At 35.9% G+C, this 21,179-nt stretch overlaps 3 protein-coding genes across 3 annotated transcripts in view; 1 reads left to right on the top strand and 2 right to left on the bottom strand.

The window, feature by feature from the left end:
• LOC140943328 (uncharacterized) overlaps positions 1-21,179 on the top strand; it is a 48,096-nt gene that overhangs the window by 19,220 nt on the left and 7,697 nt on the right. The window lies entirely within an intron of this gene.
• Positions 1,034-3,536, bottom strand: LOC140943228 (uncharacterized). Its single transcript, XM_073392297.1, has 2 exons — positions 3,323-3,536; positions 1,034-2,103 (listed from the first exon to the last, which is right to left on the bottom strand). The coding sequence occupies exons 1-2, from the start codon at positions 3,485-3,487 to the stop codon at positions 1,039-1,041; spliced, it is 1,230 nt and encodes a 409-aa protein (XP_073248398.1). The 5' UTR covers positions 3,488-3,536; the 3' UTR covers positions 1,034-1,038.
• Positions 10,647-11,441, bottom strand: LOC140943226 (uncharacterized). The gene has a single exon (XM_073392294.1). The coding sequence runs from the start codon at positions 11,439-11,441 to the stop codon at positions 10,647-10,649; it is 795 nt and encodes a 264-aa protein (XP_073248395.1).

The following is a 21,179-nucleotide window of genomic DNA, read 5'->3' as shown; positions in this document are numbered from 1 at the left end:
CACCTAATCCACCTAATCCATAGGCACCTAATCCTCCTAATCCATCGCAAGGCTTATCTTCATCCCTGGATAACTACTTCTTCCTTGTCGTCATCGTCATCACTTGCCATCAAATCGATATCTCTTTCGTTATCACTTAATTCTTCATCATTATCTTCCCCTTCTTCACTTTCAGCTTGCTGACTACCCTCCTGGATATCAACAAGTATTTGCGCTAATCGGTCTTCTGTTGAGTCATCGCGGTTAGGTACTTGCTTCAGTGCTTCAAACACAGGTGCAAACTGTTCACGGAGAATAGAAGCACTTTTCAGGCTTATCTTGGTGAGGTACTGCATAAATTCTGTAATAAACACGTTTGGGTCGCCGTTAGACACAAAACATTTCGGTGCTTGGTAACCAGGCACGTTACTGCACACACTCACACTGAGGGGAACATGCGCCGATTCCCAGTTCAATTTTTCTGTGTTCTTCAGTTCTTGCGCTTTTTCCTTGTCAAAAAAGCACTCAAAATCAAACGTGGCGCGGTAAGGAAAATAGCGGGTTTCTTCTGGGACAATAATTCCTTCGTCTTCGAGTTCCTCAAAGATGGTTTTGGGTACATGGTACGCTCCGCCAGGATACTTGAGGTGGACTTTGCCGTCACAGGTCTTTTCGTGTCTATTCAATCTGAAGCCTTTTTTCCAGTATTTACCACATCTTGAACAGCAGAAGGACTTTGAGTACCGGGCGAGATCTTTAATATACGAGAAATGGTTCTCATAGAGGTTGAGGTACAGAGTACAAGCGTAATGGCGGTGAGAGCGGCGAATGAGTGAAGCAGAGATGTCAGGTCTATTTTCTTCATTTTCTTCGTGTTCTTCGCAATGTGTTTGGGTTGGCGCGAGACTGTATACTTGAATGTTCACCTCGTATACTTTCTCTAACTGGTCTAGTTCAGACAACTTCACCCCATGGAACTTTTTCTTTGAGAGGCCAGCGTCTCGGTACTGTTGGTAATAGTGTTTCGTGTCCCACTCCAAATTCTTGGTGTGACAGCCATTATGAACTGCTAGGCAGCGGAAAAAAACACAGATTATCTTCGTAGGGTTTACCTGTTTGGATGTTACAATCAAGCGGGGTGATGCCAATGTTATCCACGATATAACCGGGAAGATATTTTCCTCGTCCGATGGGATGATCGCGGATTTTCGTGATGAACCAAGTGATGTTTGTCACAAGATCAACCACCCATTTACTGTTAGGTCGCTGCTGTCGAACCCACTCCAAGTAATCGATCTCCGCTATCTGCTGATATAGGCGCTCTAAATCGTCTGGACTTGAAATCAGGAACGGCTGTTCTAGCACAAGGTTGTTGTTGGCGGAAGGGTGGTGGTACTGTAAAGCTCCCGTTTCTGTGTTGCGGAGGATAAAACCAAAAGCGAAATTCACTTTAAAGACGGTCGTCTGATCTGCAAAGATGCGGCTGAGTTGTTCTCGGAGGCGTGAAGGACTGATGGTGGACAGGCGGAAATTATACCAATCTTGTAGTCTGTTTTTGCGACTAAATCGGGTCCGGATTTGGGGCCAGTGTTGTCTGTACGTTTCTGCTATATTCTGTTCTGTAGCAGGAACAAGGTTGGCGGGAATAAGCACGGGATCCGCTTCCCAACTGGAACCAGCAGCAGATGCTTGAGTGGGAGTTGGTTGTTCTGACGCTGTTCTCGCACTTGCTTGGTCCGTCCTCTTAGATTTTTTTGCAGCAGGCGCGTCTGTGTTTTTAGCGGCAGGTCGTTTCCTGTTAGTGGCAGCGGGCTGTGCAGTTGAATGCGCGGTACGAACATGAGCGTTGTAAGGTGCGAGGTTGTGGAAAGTTTCGCCACATATACCACAAGTGAAAGTGCGTTCGGCAGCTCTCTTGTCGTGCGCTTTCAAATGTTTGTTCAGATTTGATTTCGTTTGAAACCGTTTGTCGCAGCGGGTACATTCGTATGGTTTCTCCCCCGTGTGGACGCGTTGATGGGTCTTCAGATTATCCATACGAGAGAAGGTCTTCCCACAGGTCTGGCAGCGATGCTCTTTACGAGCCTTTTTCGCTGGGGGTTCACCATCCCCGAATTGAATTTCCTATAATTAGTAAATATGACCTAGTCTGAGTGTAAAGCTCAACTAACAAGAAACTCTGATAAACTCTATTTGTCTACAATGAGCGTGATAACAACTGGGTAGATGGTTTGTTTTTGATGTTGAATCAACAGAATAAATTTAATTTTATGTGTCGATCCACGACATCATTGACTTTCAGAGATAAGCGCGCGGGCACTATTATAACTCTGTTATAATCAACTGCTTAGTGGAAATAACTTAAATTGCCCTGATACCTGTTTGAGTATGTATAATACGCTGAAGAAAGGTTTTAATTCGTTTACATTGTTTCTGCTTATAGTGAGGAGAGTGATAGTGAATGTGATATGGACATGACACAGGAAGAGAATGCTGCCATTGAATTTGAAATATGTGGGGTGTTTGATGAAGAAAGTAATGATGATGACATGGGCAAGCAGCCATCAAAAGAGCCTGTAGTAGTCTCAGTATCCACTCAGACCGAGGACCCAGTGGTGCAGGCTCAAGAAGAAAGACCAGTGCCCGCAGCTGTACCAGCCATACCATGTGTGGTTGGTCCTCCTCGAGAAAATAAATTCAGTCGCTGGGAAGACCACAAGGAATATCCAGATGAAATAAAGCTGGTACAAGGCACTAAGGTTTTATGTGCTCTTGACCTCCTAATGCAGGTGTTTGCAGACAAATGCCAACATCCTGGGTGCCAGCAGCAAACCAGGGTTGATCACACTCTTTGTGGCACCAGTGTGTTAGTGAAATGGACATGCCCTCTTGGGCATAAAGGCAGGTCTTGGTCGTCTAGAAAAGTAGTAGTATAGTACATGGGGGTACCGGCGCATAGTGTAGAAATTGGGTTTTTTGCTGACGGCCGCATTTTTTGCGCTCGACACCGGCGCATAGTGTAGAAATTGGGTTTTTTGCTGACGGCTGCATTTTTCACACCATCTAAAAAAAGCACAATACGGGGAAAGGAACAGTGCCCAAAACGCAAATTTAGGTCAATTTTTCGGCATATTTTAGGTTCAAAAAATGACCAATTTTGTAAAAAGTGTATATACCCCCGATTTCAAAAAAGTGTATATACAGGGCATTTTGTGAAAAACCGGTCGTGATCCTTTGTTTTTTTACATAATAATCTACTTTGATCTGGGAAATAGTCGAAGCATTTTGCTTCTATACTTCCTTTTAACTCCCAATCTATTGTCTAATAATATCTAAGTCCAACCATATCACCATACTGAAATAGCTTACGACTAAATATTATTTTGGTTTTTGAGTCAGGCTGATAGTTTTGATATTTATCCTCATTTGTGAATACAACATGAGAATGATTATTGGTTATTTTTTTGAGTCCAAAATCTATTTTGTCTGTTTCTGCTTTTTGAATCATTTCCAATATTTTATCCACAATAGGATCTTCGATTATTTTCTTTTTATAAGTATCTAAAATAGGATCTAAATAGAAGCTCTTACCACATTTATAATCAGCTTTTTCTATTGCTTGCTCAGGCTCAATGAGTACTGATCCTTTGTATCCTTCACAAGTATTTTTTATGATGCCAGATAGTAGTAACAACCCACGGCATGAAATTCTTGGTTCTTTTAGCTGGTTTAGTTGTTATAATGCTGATTTTAGAGCGGTTTTTGTGTGTTTTTGTACGACTTTTGACTTAATATTTGAGACAAGTCCCATTTCATTGGTCAACTTTTGTTTACTAAGGCTTACTCTAACATTTGGAGGAATATACATAGATATTAAACTAGTGCCTCCTGATAGAGATTGTTGTTTGGCTAAAAGACGGATAAAATCTTCCATATATATATTATGTATATAATTATGGAATGTAAAAAAGGTGTATTAAATTTTTAGTTTGTGACAATAGTTTACTCATTTTCCTCCTCTTCCTCTGTTTCAAAGATTGCACCTAAAACGCCTGTTAATGTCATCTCAGCTGATTCCAGTTTTTTGGAGATTAATTTCTTGTGGTATAATGTCGCAATTTCTTCTTCCAATTTTTGGATTTTAGTGAATAGTGCATTAAAGTTCGGATTCCTTACTCTGGATTTTAGTATCAAGCTTTCTTATATGATCGTCCATATATACTATTAGTTAGATAAATCTTGTAGGTTGCTTAGTGGAATCCAACTATTGAAGTCGTCACTATAGCCCAACCATTTTACCAGAGCTTGTTTCTTCTTATAATCCCTCCGAATGACCTTTTCAATGCGAAATACATCCTGTTTTGCTGGTTGTAATTCTGGCTCATAAAAGCTGCCTTGTATTTCCTCATTATTGAGATCCTTTAATCTGTATGTGATTGGGTTTGTGGATTGGATTTTATCAATCAGGAATATCTCTTCTGTCCAGTTAGGGGTGTACCCCTTATCGAACACCTTTCTCTTGTACTTACTTATCCTAACTTTATCACCAACCTTGAATTTGGGCTTAAATGACAATTGCTTCATATCACCATATAGATTGTAATACACAGTACTTTCATTCTTCTTCTTACTAGCTTCTACAGGTGTCATTTTAATGGAACTGTGTTTGGTGTTGTTATATTGCTTCAGTATTTTTAGTAGTATGTGTTGTAACTTAGAAATCCAAGGACGAAATTATGAAACAACGCGAGCATTGAACATGAACATTCTAGTCTTGTTTTATTCCTAGTTCCCACTCACTGCGCAAGCGCATCCATGTACACGTAACACGTAACTTAGTACAATGTAACACAACAATAACAAAACAAAGTCACGATATAACAGTATGTCAAGATATTGGGTATTACCCTGGACAGTAAATTGCTTCCACATTTTGGTTTTAATTGTACGGTTCCATCTTTCACATACACTAGATTTTTCCTCATTTTCGGTTGAGTATAGTGTTATGTTATTCTTTTCTAACAGTTCTTTCATATTTTTGTTATAATATTGTTTCCCCTTATCAGTCCAAAGATATTGTGGTTTACGGCCCTCTTTAAAGATGGTTTTGAATGCTTCTGTGACAGTTTCCCCTTTCTTATCCTTCAGTGGGACAATCCAGCCATATTTGGAGAATAGATCTAGAACCATGAGAAGATATCTATAACCCTTGTTCCATTTGCTGAACTGTTGCATCTCAACCAGATCTGAGCACCAAATTTTGTCAATACCGGTTGTAATAACACGCCGCCGAGTAAAGTTGCGTTTTATTGGTTTATGTAATACGTCCGCTAACTGTTGTTGCCAACTGTTACTCGACGGCTTTTCTAGTTTAAACCAAGACCAAGTTTCTGTTTTGTGTTTATTAGATTTCTAGCTAACCAGTGTCCCCACTGTCGTTCATTATAGGGAATGGCGTCTAATGATTTTACCATTTTACGGTCAGCTTTATTTTTGCACTTTCGGTTATCACCACAAACACTGTAATCGACATCATGTTGCATGGCTGTAGATTTGTTTAAATCTACAGCATCTGTCTTTCCAGTTGGCGGATCATAAATTTCTAATATTTCACCAGTTTCTGGATTGTATCTGACTTGATTTTCGAGATCGTTGTAAGGGTCTGTATACCGATGTCCTGGTAAAGTCCATCCACCTGCTGGTTTTGGTAATTTACCAATGTGCTTGTGGATATCTATAGCACCACCATCCAAATCTTTTCTGTTAGTTTTGTAGTTTTTCTTTGGTCGTATTTTGGTTGATAATTGGTCAAGAGCTTGAGAACCGACATTCTGAATCATTGGATTCAATTTATCTAGAGCATAATCTATAGCTTTTTTCTGTAACTTTTTATTGCGCAATGCTTCTGACCCATAATACCTTCCCATCTCAACGGTCTTTTTGGCCATATATGGTAGGGCATGATGTACAAATAGATCAGTAGCGGTTCCTACAGCAGTGTCAAATAAATCGCCCCTGCTTGAGAGGGCCCAATTAGTTTCCCTTCTTGACAAACTTAAACTTTTTTATTCCGCATTCAGCACAAGTGCACCAAAACATAAGTCTACCATTTCTGGCATGCAGTTTTATAACCCGAAGGTTCTACACATTCTGTTTGCTTCTTCTGTTTAACACAATAAGATTTCACCATTATTATATATTTATGTTACATAAAATAGTTTATCAGAAATTGGTGATCTATCATTTGATTTGTAAAACTGAATTTGGGGTTGTGTATAACGTCTAATAATGATTTCCCCTTCTGTCTCTCTAGAAGATAATATAAGCACCAATAACCCCATAAAACACTGTCTCTTTCTTGTATTTCATCTGATGAGTACACCATTTTTTACCGCTTGTTTTCAGATAATTTTTGATTTCATTGGGCATGATCAATCCAAACGGATCAAAATACTCGCAATATTGTTTATCCACGTTTCTATAACAAGTCCAATGACTGCCCCCGCCCATTGAATCATCTAAATTGATTATTCCTGTTTCCAATTTGTGTATTTTGTCTGGTAAATTATCACGGCTGTAAATACCCCTAAAATATTTTATTCCTAATTGTTTGACCCATTGTAACAGATCAATATTCGATAACGGTTTGTTTATGAATTTTATAGTATTGTTCCTCGAATTGGGATTGAATTGAATGGGCTGTTTTTTCCGAGCAGCAGTCCCTTTCCCTTTCTTTTTATTTTACTCCCATACCAACTGGATTTTTCCATGTTCCAAAGAAGGGTGGTGACATAAAAGGATACGGATTATACATTCCATGACCATTAGTTGTATCGGGGACATAAACAGATGTTGTATTAGCGGAACCGGTTCTGTCAGCCTGCAGCCGTTTTCCCGTCAATGCATTTAGTAACAGGGGGACTCCTATACCCGCTAGCAGAGTTCCTAAAAAACCACCCTGCTGTGTTTTCGTCGGCCTGATAACTAATCCGTTTCCAGTTTGGAGAGCATTGAGAATATCCCTTTTCTGGCCTGTGGATAGTAAATGTTTGTACGCAATCAATTGTGCTATTTTTTCCTGTGGAATAAGAAAACCTCCTCGTTGGCCTTTCCCGAATATTTTATCCACACCTAAACTGGCTAATCCTGATAACGCTCCTGTTGCAAGCGGTGCGATAGCTTTTTTGGCTAGGGGCATTGCCATAGGTAACAACTTGCTTCCTAAATTGATTAATGATCCCCACAAAGTACCACCCTGTCTAACAGCCTTTCTGATTTGTGTTTTTGATTTTTTGATATCCGATCCTGTACCCTGACTCATTGCTTTTCTCAGCTTATTGATCTGAGTTTTTGTGAGCATTAATTCGTGTGGACCGGGTAACTCATTTCTGGCTAATCTGATGGTTATTGCTGAGTTATTATTATAAGCTCTCTTGTCTTTTACTAAGTGACACACCATAAGGATAATATTTCGTCATTACTTATATATAATATACGTTACATAATTTTAACCATATTCAATTTACGATCTGAGTATTATTTTGCCATCCTTCTGTATTAGCTCAACATCTTGCTCATATAATGTTAATGCGTAAATTGAGTAGGCTGTTGCCGTTGTTCCAGATAGCTCATATTTAAAAGTCAGTTTTGTGGTGCCATCCTTAATGTCCATTTTTTGTTTTGTTAGGTCGAAATATAAGAATGGAAACAGGTTACTAAAATTAGATTTATTGAGTAATGACCCTTCACCGTATTCATTATTTTTGTGAACATATTTCAACACATCCCTAAAGACTCTGGTCATATCAGTACTTGGTGTGTGATGTATTTCGGGGTATTCGTTACCATTTCCAACTTCCAGGTGACAATTGGATAAGGTCCTTGGGTCAGTTGATACAGAAAATGTATTGTACAAGAATGGATTAGCTGTCTGGGCATCGATATTCGCATCATTGATTATAAACACAAACACGTGTCGGGGTTTCGAAATACCAGAAGAGATTCTGAAATGCCCAGCTCTCTGCTGGCTACGTGACACACCATAAGGATAATATTTCGTCATTACTTATATATAATATACGTTACATAATTTTAACCATATTCAATTTACGATCTGAGTATTATTTTGCCATCCTTCTGTATTAGCTCAACATCTTGCTCATATAATGTTAATGCGTAAATTGAGTAGGCTGTTGCCGTTGTTCCAGATAGCTCATATTTAAAAGTCAGTTTTGTGGTGCCATCCTTAATGTCCATTTTTTGTTTTGTTAGGTCGAAATATAAGAATGGAAACAGGTTACTAAAATTAGATTTATTGAGTAATGACCCTTCACCGTATTCATTATTTTTGTGAACATATTTCAACACATCCCTAAAGACTCTGGTCATATCAGTACTTGGTGTGTGATGTATTTCGGGGTATTCGTTACCATTTCCAACTTCCAGGTGACAATTGGATAAGGTCCTTGGGTCAGTTGATACAGAAAATGTATTGTACAAGAATGGATTAGCTGTCTGGGCATCGATATTCGCATCATTGATTATAAACACAAACACGTGTCGGGGTTTCGAAATACCAGAAGAGATTCTGAAATGCCCAGCTCTCTGCTGGCTACTATTTGATCTTTCCATATTCTCTCTCAAATAAGTCCACTTATGATTTTTAAGGTATTGGCTCATATAGGATGATTGGCCCTCACTGTTAAAGGTTATTCGCGGGACATACAACTGCATCCTGGTGATTACCACTCTGCAACTAGCCCCGGCTTGCCAAATTAGATTACCATCTGACTCAATCTCAAAATTCATTTCAACCCTTGTATTGGGTAACAGTTCATCCTCTAACATTTCAAAGAATGAGTATCTGTTCAGTGGTATTTCTGTATTTACTGTAGATGAGACACCTAAGATTGCTTTCCGAAGAGCAAAACCCTTATTACAATTAGCTACTACATCATCCAACATTAATCCTGCATCATCGGCGTTATTGGCAGCATTTCGTCTATGAGTTACTCGTCTTTTAGTGAATCTTGTTTCCTCTGGGTGTCTTGTTGTATCAAGATAGAAAAACTCATTGCTGGCGGTTTGTTCGGCGTAAGCGGGACTGTACTCAAGTAAATTCTTAATATTTACCGCGTGATTCGCGTCATTACAATCATACACTTTTCTGCCAGTTAACTTAATATCAAAATGTTTCAAGAATGAGTACGACCCGTTTACAATTCCATTATGATCTGCTACTGCAATGTTACCTCCATTAGCTAGTAAGACTACTTTAAAATCAAGACTGATACGAGCATTATACCAGTCAAATGGTGTAACCTCACCGCTGTTATCAACAACAAACCTGTAGCCATCTTTCTTTTGGTGACGATTATTGGCGACAGTTGTATTTAGTGCTGTTTCTAGGTCAAAAATAACATCTTCATATCGTTCAACATAGTTTGGATCTCTAAATGATTTCATATAATAATAGATTACATAAATCTTCTCATCTGGCCTCCAGATAGTAATTGATTTACTCGTTCATTAATCTCGTAATCGGTGAGTTCCTTTTGTGGATTTTCTATTGGTAACGCTGCTACTGGTGATGCTGCTACCGGTGTCTTTTTATTCTTTTTGATTAATAATTGAATAATTTTATCACCGGCTTTTTCGCCCGCATATTCACCAGTTTTAGTAGCAGCTTTTTGAACGGCCTTTTTTGTTGCCGTTTTAGCAGCCTCTTTCATCGTCTTTCCAATTAGCTTTCTACCAATCGTTTTGAAAACATCGGTAACACCTTATCCATAAATATGCTTCTTAACATATCTCCCCGTTTTAACATCATAACGTTTCTTAAATTCTGATTGTCTCATTGTATATTATTAGGTTAGATATTATGCTGGTTTGGATCGCAATATCAATGTCATAAACCAGTCAATCTTATTTAGTCCAATTGGTCGCCCGAGTGAGTCTGTGATATAAAACCTCATTTGTGAAATATTAAGTTGGGAAACTTCATTAAACAATAGTCTTCTGGGTTCAAATGTGAATGGGAAACTTCTTGTCAAATTGTCAGTTGGAATGACGGCTAACGTATTAGTATTAACACCATTCAATATGCTGTTTGTAATGGCATCGGTATTGATATAGATCATATCAATGGAATGTGTGATATTAGGCAGATCACCATCCCCATAATCTGTTTTCTTTACAATCTTTTCTGTAAATCCAATTAACTCGCCAAATTTACTATTTCTCAGATCCAGTTGGTAATTATTGTCGATCTTAATGAGAATCTTGTATGTCGATAATACTAATGTTAGGTTAATGTAGTATACATCATCCTTTTTTCGCATCAGTAGTAAAATGGCCTTTCTTTTTCATGTACTGATGGAGATAGTCATTTAGATCTGAGTAAGTGTACATTCCATCCACATATTTGACGGTTTCCCATGATGTTCCACCATCAGGTGAGTATTTTATTTGGTTATTTTTATACTGATCTGAGATATTGTGCCAACTGTAAGTCATTGTGGCCTTATCCAAGGCTATTTCATGTGTCATATTACTTTGGAGTTTTAAGACTGGATCAAATTTAATTATGAAATCTTCTGCTTTATTCTGTCCGATTTTCTGTCTATTAACAGATGAAATATGGATTGCTCTTTCTTGCATTTATATTATTAGATTACATATTCCTTCAACAGACTATTCAGCTGGATGTTATTTAGAACACCTAATTTGTTTAGTGTGTGAGCAATTTTGGAAAATTCATTTTTCACACCATTATTTCCAGCAAGTATTGAGCCACCTAACAATTCCAATCTGTCCAATAGATCAGCTGGGTTATTATAATAAACAACCCTTGAACCGATTTTTTTGTATTTATTACTAGTTCGGTGAATTGGAATATCACTTATTCTGTTCAGGTCATCAAATACCATTTTTGATAATGGTGAATACTTCTTTTTACTGTTGAACCGCTTTGTGAGCAGATCAAGGGTATCAAAGTCCACTTGCTTATCATATACTTTTTTACCATCCTTATGAGCAATTAGTTTAAGCTGGCCATAAAGTCTGGGCACGTCAATTCTTACATTTCCATAAACACAAGTATTAGGGTTAATCTTATAGGCATTCCTCTTTTTTTGTGTGTAAATACCCTTCCCAACCTTTAGCGTTTTTGTACCTTCCTCTACAATACCAATTCTTTGTCTGTATTTTCTTATGATATCAATTCCTTCAGTATACACGGCAATTTCATCCTTATTTTTCTTTCTGTTAGCTTTTGTTGTGCTCAAATGGCCTTTTTTCTGACCCAATTTCTTATTTATTTCACCGGATTTATCTAATATTTGTTTCGCATAATTTGGCTCTTTTAAGGTTTGCAAAACGATGTCAGCCGGTAATGGCAATTGCTGGTTTTGTATGAATGCCAGTTCTTCTTGAGTAAATCCTTTATTCATATCAGCTATCATTTTCGGTGCCACCTCACCACTTGGGCCTGGTAATGCTAATCTTTAAACTTGTTCACCATAGGGGATAACTTGTTTATTAACATCTTCTCTCAATTTACTGATTTCCTCAATTTCCTTATCAAACTTTTCTGTTAGAGGTTTTAGATCTTTAGCCACCTTTTCATATAAATCTTGATCTCTAGTTTCAACTTCTTTTATAACATCCCTAACAACTTCAGTCATTTTTCCTGCTTCAATTTTAGGAATACTGAGTCTCTTAAATCTTTCCATATCCATTATACTATTGTGTTATATAAAACTTATCTGAACTTATCTCAATTTATCTAACATAATATTATATGGATATTCCAAATTATGATTTCAATGAAGATGAAAATACAAACTTCAAACAGCTGTACAAGTACATGCCCAAATCCAATTTTAGGATGCTAATTTGCGGTGGTTCAAATACAGGCAAAACAAACTTACTTTTTCACATCCTTATGAAACCATTAGTCTACTATGACCAGATCCATTTATATGGCAAAAATCTGGAACAGGAAAAATACAGACACATGATAGAAACAATGAATGACATTAGTAGCCAGGTTGGATATGACATAATGCACTGCAATAATGATGACATTAAACCTGTCAATAGTCTGGAAAGTGATGCCCAGAAAATTGTAATATTCGACGACTTCATTTGTGATAAAAATCAAAAGCCGCTTATCGATTACTTTATTCAAGGCCGTCATAAGAACTGGAGTGTTATTTACCAGTCACAATCATTTTATAAAACTCCCAAAGATATCAGACTAAACTGCAGTCATTATATTGTTTATGATTTCCCTAGCAGTAATGAGAGAAATATGATCTCTAGAGAGCTGAATGTAACAAAGGATCAGTATATTAAAGCAACAAAACAACCCTACTCATTCCTATATGTGGATAAACCAATGAAGAATGTCAAAAGAAACTTTTATGGAATTATATAATGCATTATCCTCTCTGATAATTATATAACCAATAATATATGAAGGTACATTTGAAATTCAAAAGTGTCCAATATGCTCTAATGGCAACTGAATTGTTGTATGACCTCCATCCTGTAATATTGAAAGATATGCTAGATATGAAACGGGCTCTTGGTTCAATTCTTGGACAAATTATCCAACCAAATCAAATAACCTACGAGCAAAGAGAACAACTTACCAAATTAATATAATCTATTTATATGGAAGTATATCTAGAAATTGAAGATGTCAAATATGGTAGAATGATTGCTGAATTATTTGAAAATCTATCAGAGGGTCGTTTATATGAACTTCTTAATCACAAACATGAATCTTATTATTGGCAGAGTTATTGGGATGGATGATGCAATTACTAATGAAGAAGCTTAGCTGTTAAAAGCAAATGGATTTTGTGTAAGGGATGAAAGTATCTAATATATTATTATAAAATGGGAATATTTAATCAGCAACCTAATTATAATCAATTATATACGAAAGAAAAACGCGGTATTACTGGCCCTCAAGGACCTCCTGGCCCACCTGGCCCATCTGGCCCCGCTGGTGATCAGGGTATTCAAGGACCCCAAGGTGATCAGGGTATTCAGGGACCCAAAGGTGATCAGGTGTTGGATGGTGTTGAATTTAGTCTTACATCAAGGGGGGATTATAATATGTTAGGTAAACAACTGAAAGGTATGGTTAAAGGAACTTCGTTCACTGAGGCAGTAACAAAACAGCAACTTGATACTAAACTATCACTTTCTGGTGGATTAATGACCGGCAATTTAGATATGAATAGCAAAAGGATATACAATGTAGCACAACCAGATGGTGATAATCAACCAGCTACAAAAAGTTTGGTCAGAAAATAAATTCGTGGATAAGTCCAGTGGAGTAATGGCTGGACCACTAAATATGTCTAATAATAAAATCACTCATCTTGCAACAGCAACAGCCAATGGAGATGCAGTGGACTTTGAGTTCTTTGATAAATATTCCATACCCGGGTCTAGAATCAAATATAACCAATTCCAGGTTAACAATACTAATTTACTTGGTTTAGTACAAAGTGGATATGAATATTCTAATGAAGCTGCTACTTTGGGGTGGTCTAAAAATAAATTTTTACAGAGAACTGGCATTAATTCTATGACTGGTGATTTGAAAATGGGAAATAATAAAATAACCAATCTAGCTGACCCAACTGTTGCTACTGATGCTATTAATCTGAGAACATTGAATAAACATTTTATAAAGCCATCTGATCATACTAACAGATTTGCATATCTTATGGACCCTACAAATGGTCTTTTACAATGGACTGATTTACTAACTGACAGTATTGCCCTAAACAGCATTGGTGATTTGAATGCAACATCAGGCAACTACCACACATACAATAAAAAGGTGATTTTCGCATCCATTAAGAAGAATTCAGAGGGTGGTTATCAATGGCGATTAGCTATCCAATGCTATCGCTTTCAAAAGGACAAAGAATATACCCTTTGTTTGGAAATCCTTACTACTGACTATAAATTATGGCACAAATCTGTAATTACTGTTGATACAACTACCAGCCAGGGAGTGACCATAAAAAATTGGCATGTCAATAAGTACTCACATGAGTATAGAACATCTTCCAATCAAGTTGAATATATATACTATCATAAACTCCTGGTGACATTTAGTAAGACAGCATCCTCCACCCCTTATTTCTTACATATCCAGGATGTTATGACTCAGTCGGGAATTGACTTGAACACATATCCAACTAATTTCAATAAATATTACCTAATAGCTTACGGTATTCTTGGCGAAACAATGGATTTAGATCCAAACAAAACTTATGATTACCATACAGCATTTGATATTAAGCCGACTGAAGTTGTTTACAATGTTGATCTGGATATGAACAGAAAGAAGATACTGAATATAGCACCAGATCGCACTGAGAATAATTCAGCGGCGTCTGTGAAGATGGTCAAAGATTTGGATACCAAATTGAGCCCTCATACAAAGAATAAAGTGTACAGGGAAATATTTGAGGAATTTTATGATTTAAGCGATGCTAGTAACTATAAAATAACAATAGGAGTATCAGGTATCATGGTTTCAGGCATCCTACCTAATATTTATTTTCCTAGAATTGATATTGCCAATATTTGGGAGGGCGGATTGACAATAAAAAATACCACATTAAGTATGGAATTATTCAGTAAAAGGAGCTTTACTCTTTGTGTTGTTATGCAGCTGTGGCTGAACCGATCATTTACTATTAAAACATTGATGAGTGATGGAGCTTATGAAAGACCACATTTGATTTATGACAAAACAACAAAGAAATTAAAACTGCAAACTAATGGTCATGGGTCAACTAATGAAACTTCTATCACATTACTAAACAGTTTCAATGGTAAACGTGTTGTGTTTTGGTTGACTAAGAAAGGTACAGGGGGTAACATAACAGCAAAGGCATCAAGTAGTAATCACAGTGCAACATTAACACTTAGTTCAACTTTAACATCTCAAAGTAACTACACATTCAGAATATTCTCCGAAGATACAGTGATCTATAGAGTAATGTACACTCCAAACTTTCATGACTTCGATTCTTCAGAATTTCATAGAATTTTGTTGCAAGAAAAACTAAACGGTTCTTATGTTCTGTAATTTATCTAAACTAAAAATATAATGAGTCAAAAAGAAAACATATTTAAGTTTAATCATATAGATAAAAGCAAAACAAAAGAAGAGATACAGGAAATCAAAGAACTGTATAAGTATTATCATTTCAAGTTCTGGGTTTATCAAAAGGCCTATAAACACTTTAAGAAGCTGAATCTCCTATTAAACATAACATCATCTGGCCTGATAGTAGTTGGAGCTGTTGCTGGTGGTTTGACAGCCAACCCAGCCATTCTAGGAAGCATATCAGGAGCTGGTTTAGTTCTAAAAACATTCTCTGAGACGAAAGACTACAAAAAAAAATAGAATTATCTAAATTTTGTTACACCACTTACAGCAAAGGATTAGTCGAGTTGAGGACTTCGCTGCGAGGTGGTACCTTTGATAAAGACGACTTCTTGAAGGAGATGACAGTCCTCGATGAAACAGTTATAGAATTCGCCCCATTAGTGACAAAATTCGAAAAGCAATACGCTAAAAAATTCTTCTTCTGTCCAAGGCAAAATGTAAAACAAAATGGCGAACGGTTTGAGACAACAACCTCGTCTCCAGGGCCTCTCGCTCAATGAGTAAAATCTATTTCCAGTTAGGGGCTTTCCCTCTACTTCCTGTCTGAATTCTGAGAAACCAGACAGCTAATATCAGTCTTGATTAAGGAATAAACTCTCTCCCACCAATTTTCATAATATCGTAGTGTATGAGTAATAGGAATAATCTTGTATACTACTCCTAAAATATCAAATAGTCGTTTTATAATAAAATTGAGCATGCCTAATAGGCAGAGCGAGGTGCATAGGAGTGCTTGTCTAGCCTCAAGCCTAGAGAACATAAATAAATAAATAAATGGGCAATAAGAATAAAACCTTCTCAGGAGGGACTTAGGGGAAATGGGGGGATGGGAGGTAGTGATGGGAAAATGGGGGAGTCCTCCTGAGAAGGTCTGGTGGCCACCAGTTTTGTTAATTTTTTATTCGGATTTTAAATTTTTAACAAGAATGAGCGGTATAAAAGATAAACATGGTAATCAATCCATTAATAATCCAAATTCTGGACTATATTGGTCTTCTCGTTTATTATGGTAAAATTTATTTATATTATTTTATTTATATTTATTTATGGCATAAAGATCTTTGCTCAAATGATTACGATTCTATGATAAAAGAAATTCATGATTATACGACAGGTATTCGTCTGCCTTGTAATCATTGTAATAAAAAATTTAAACATATTAATTCACTTAATAACCATCACAAATATTTTCATAAAATTACTGGTTAATCTTATAATGGCCGTAAGCTAATGATTTACATCCATCATCTAATATGTAACGTTTATCATCAAAACAACTCAGTGATATTTTATTCAGTTTATAACTCCCTATTTGATGGTTTACTGATCTAATCGTATTCATCTTATGTAATATTTGTTTACGATTAAATAAACAATCTTTATAATTCTCATGAGTTATCTCTTTCTTTATCACATATTTTCTTATCCCCTTCGCCGTCTTCTCATTTTTATCATTTTCTTTCACATATGAATACATCTCACTTCTAAGCCCAATAAATTCTTTAATTGGCATTCCCGCCGCTTCATCCTTAAATTTACCTATTATTTTTTTATTTTCAGAACTATAATATTGGCTGTCTTTTGGGTAATCACTATTATCAAATAATTCTTTATCTTCCCAAAGCTCATTATAAATATCCTTCGTTTAGATTTCATAACATAAACTATCCGTATCTGTAAATAATATTTTGGCTTATTATCATATCTGCTTTTTATATAATTATAGTGAAATTCATACATTAGAGTTTTTGATAGATCTAAAATACACATACCCACAAAAGCTGGTCTATCAAGTGTTAATATTTCTTTCAGTTTATGAACTGCAACAAGGTCCTCACTAAATATCTTACTGTTAACAAATGTCGGTTTGCTTACAAGTTTGGAGAATTTTTTTTTATCAGTTACTAATCTAACATCAACACGCTTTCTAATATTCTCCATCGTTTTTCCAAATACCGAATTATTTAATAATTTGAAAAAGTCCTTCTCAAATGCATTCTTCGCATTCATCCTCTTTTCCGTGTTAAAATTTATTTACTTCGCCAGCCAGGGTGATTGATCAAATTCTAATATTCTATGCACTTTCTTTAATTTTAAACCTAGGTATAAATACAATTGCAAATTTCTATAATGTAACATGTAATTCTTTTTACTTGATAATGTTTGAATTAACTTTGAAACCTGACCAATACTTATTCCAAACTGCTTCTGAATATCCTTACAATATGGTGATAGCATGTCTTTGCTAACTTTCATTTTTTCCGCGGCTAAAGGATAATCATTATGTCTTTCATGTAATTCTTTGGGATATTCTAGATCTACTTCCAATATCATACCTTTTTTCCTGTCTTCTCTACACACATTCACATTCACTTTTTGGATTTGTTTTTCAGTCATCCACCTAAAACCTCCTGTTGGTAAATATTGGCTCATCGCCCATCCATACAGGTTATTCGCATCCAAATACATAATATATTTATTTAGTTCCTCTGGGTTATAACTACTCATATATTTATTATTCGCTTTTCCATATCGATTAGCAATATATGAAATACCACCACGTAATCCCTTTTCTATAAACTGAAACATATCAATATCTGTCATAAGCTCTAATTTTATACCAGTCATTTTTAACATAGCATCCCAACTCAAACCTGGAGATGTAAAATAATGACAAGGATCTAATTCATAATATTGATGACATGTTTTACTGAAATTCTCAAAAACATCTGATAATAAAAGAATATCCGACTGCAAATATAAATCATGATAATCACCCATTGTTCTCATATTAAAAGTCTTCCAAACTTTTTGAGCATGTTCATATTGCTCATCAGATATATTTTCATCTGTTAGTAAACTATAAAATTCATCTTTTTCTGGCAGCTTTTTATCACTAAATTTCTTCTAACTATCCATGTAATCATAAGGATATACACCTTTCTTTTTCATCAATTCTAATTGATCATTTTGAAATACTTGACTTGTATATTTAAATACATCACCTGGTAAATTATCTACTAATTTCTCAAGGCTACTTGCCATAAATTGAAAACTATCCAAAAATACTAAATGTTTACCAAGCATAAAAGCCATATACTTTTCCATATTATTTGGGATACAATTAATAGTTAAATTATAACTTTTTCCAATTGATCCAATTTTTTGTATTATAAAATGAGAATCATATCCACGTTAATTATGAAATATAACGGGTACCTTAAATTTACTCGGGTCCAGCTTAAGTTTTAAATTACATTTTTGGTGTGCTGATCCTCTATACTTTCCAGTAATGTGACAATGATCTCTAACTCTTATCTCATTATCTAAATATTTATTGGCACAAATATAGCATTTATCGGATCCTTTAAATAATTCTTCCTCCTCTTCTGTCATTTCAAGTGGTTTTTGAAACTCCATATTAATCATCTTTTTACAATATTCTGCTTCTGAAAGCATATCCAACATAAAATAACTAATCGTATTCTCCCCTCGATAGATTTTTACTGGTTTTGAATATTTATCATCATAACAACATACTAATTTCATAACCATAACTACAGCTCGTATGTTTTTGGTATTTATTCGTATAAGATTTGACACTATTCGGTTCACATCCAGATATTTTCTCTGTTATAGCTTCAAAATCCGCATATATCACAAATTGGGCTAGCATCTGTTTATGATGATTATTAAATTCAATTTTACTCCCTGGTTCCGGCATCTTAATCGCTTGTTGCCCATTTATCACCATACAATTACTCTTATGTTTCGCTAATATCTCATCTGTGCTAAAACACTGTAGACAAAACATACAAAAATGCTTTCGCTCCTTGTGTTTGGTCTTATTATACATCATCTTATTAAAATCCTTAATTAAGACATAATGTTGCTTCTCTCCCTATGTAATAAGTAGTAGGTTTAATACTTTATCATTCATCTTTTTTGAAATATAAATTGGATAAAATTGCTCCTCCTCATAACCAAACACATTAATATTGATACTATTTTGCTCTTCTATTTTGCTGTAATGTTTGACATTAACTGGAAACTAAACTCCTTGGTAATTTAATTTTGGAACCATCTCTTCGTCAATTATCTTTACTCGTTGGGGATCTTTATTTTGTGGGTTTAGATATCGGATATGACACCAACGAAAACATTCATTATCCTTATTTTGAATATTAATCAATCCCTTTGCGGAGTTCTGTAATTTAACCGGTAGAGGAATATAAGAATTACCTTTCATCGGCTCATACACAACTGTATTTAAATAATGCTCATCAATGCTACTAATAGTCCATCCACTACCCTCAGATAACCAGACACCAATTTTGTTCATTATTTGTTGTTGTGCAAATTCTAAGCTGGATAAAAAATCATTTGGGTTCATCACAATCTGCGCTTGACTGTTAAAATAGGCAGATTTGTATATATAATCACCATCCTTCATCTTCATAAATGTAACTTTTAATGTCTCTACAAATTTAAAACCCTTTGTATCATTTAATATTTTATTAAATAATCTACTTATTGCTAGTCTTGTATTTTGTAGCTGTACTAAATTATCTTTATTGTCCTTTATTCCTATCTCATATGATTTAGTAAAACCCTTCAGAGCCTTACGTGTTTCAGCAATTTTAGTCCTTGCTAATGCTATGGGTTGCTGTTTCTTTATTCTGGGAGTCGCAATTGGTTGATATAATGGAATAGGATTATTCTCAAAATAACGGATTAATTGCTTAACACCCATCTTTCTGGGAGTCGGGGTTGGAATTCTTTTTCGTGGAGTAGGAATAGGACGTCTAGCTTTTTCTCTTATTTGAACTAAAGTTTCAAGATCACTATCGGTCAGCCCAGATAACAATCTTCTTAAAAGCTCATTACGATTAGTCTTCATACTATTACTATATCATTTTTTTTTTTCCGAACGCATCATAATATTCCATTTTAACAATCATTTCTTTAAGTCTAGACAAACCGCCCAAAACCAGTTTAAACCAAAAAACCCAATTTCTACACTATGCGCCGGTACCCCCATGTACTATACTACTAAAAGTTAACGGTGTTCTTGTCAATAACCTCCAGACCTCTGCTGCCATATTGTTGTCCGGTTGCAGTTTCATCAAGTAGCTAAGATGGCTAAGTTCCTGGGCCTTTCTTTCCCTTCAAAGTCCACCTTCTTCAGGTTGCAGAGGCTGTATGTGATTCCTGCTGTAACAGAATGGTGGAAGTGGCAACAGGAAATAATATTTGAGGAGTTGAACGATCAGGAGCTTGCTGTTGCAGGTGATGGTCAATGTGACTCCCCTGGATTCACGGCAAAGAATCTTTGTTACTACCTTATGGATGTAACGACATCGTACATAATTGAGCTTGAGGTCTTGGACAAGAGTGATACAAACATGAAGTCAGTCACGATGGAGAAGCAGGCCCTTCAAAACATTCTTCTTAGGCTTAGAAGATTGTTGACGATCACTGAAGTTGTAACCGATATATCCATGCATCAGCAAGTATAAAAAAAGTGATAGGTATGATAAACTGAATAATGAGAAGTTATCAGTCATACCAGAAACTCATAAGGGGTTGAAACGTGTAACTCTCATATGTTTGTTTTGTCCGATGCTCGTGATTATTCATCAGTTCGAAAGTACCATATTTGGAACGAGAAGAAGAGATAACTGACTAATCTAACTTCGTTAACAACGTGACGTAATTTTCCTTCAGGTTCTCGCGCCCGCTTAAAAAAATGGCCGACAAATGGGGGAAAAACTCCTGAAAGCCGAGAAAGCTTTCAAAGATTAAGACCAGGAATAATACCGAAACACTGAGCAGGATATTATTGCCTTACCACCCGGGCTAAACGTAACTTAATGAAACCCACTGACGGCCTCGCAACTTCTTGAAGTTGTCACTTCAAAAAACGATGCCTCGTTGACCCTCTGCACTGTAAACTTATACAGCAAATAGGCTGTTAAAATTCTTATGT

The sequence above is a fragment of the Porites lutea genome, chromosome 7 (assembly GCF_958299795.1).
Source record: "Porites lutea chromosome 7, jaPorLute2.1, whole genome shotgun sequence".
NCBI lineage: Eukaryota > Metazoa > Cnidaria > Anthozoa > Scleractinia > Poritidae > Porites > Porites lutea.
The sequence above is the reverse complement of the archived record's forward strand: the minus strand, read 5'-3'. Positions and strand labels throughout refer to the sequence as shown.

Bases quoted from the DNA above. Each gene is read 5' to 3' on its own strand.
- LOC140943228 (XM_073392297.1), bottom strand. From the start codon at position 3,487: ATGATTCAAAAAGCAGAAACAGACAAAATAGATTTTGGACTCAAAAAA. The intron at 2,104-3,322 runs GTTGGACTTAGA...TACTAATTATAG, and splicing joins TATTTCAGTATGGTGATATG to GAAATTCAATTCGGGGATGG.
- LOC140943226 (XM_073392294.1), bottom strand. From the start codon at position 11,441: ATGATAGCTGATATGAATAAAGGATTTACTCAAGAAGAACTGGCATTC.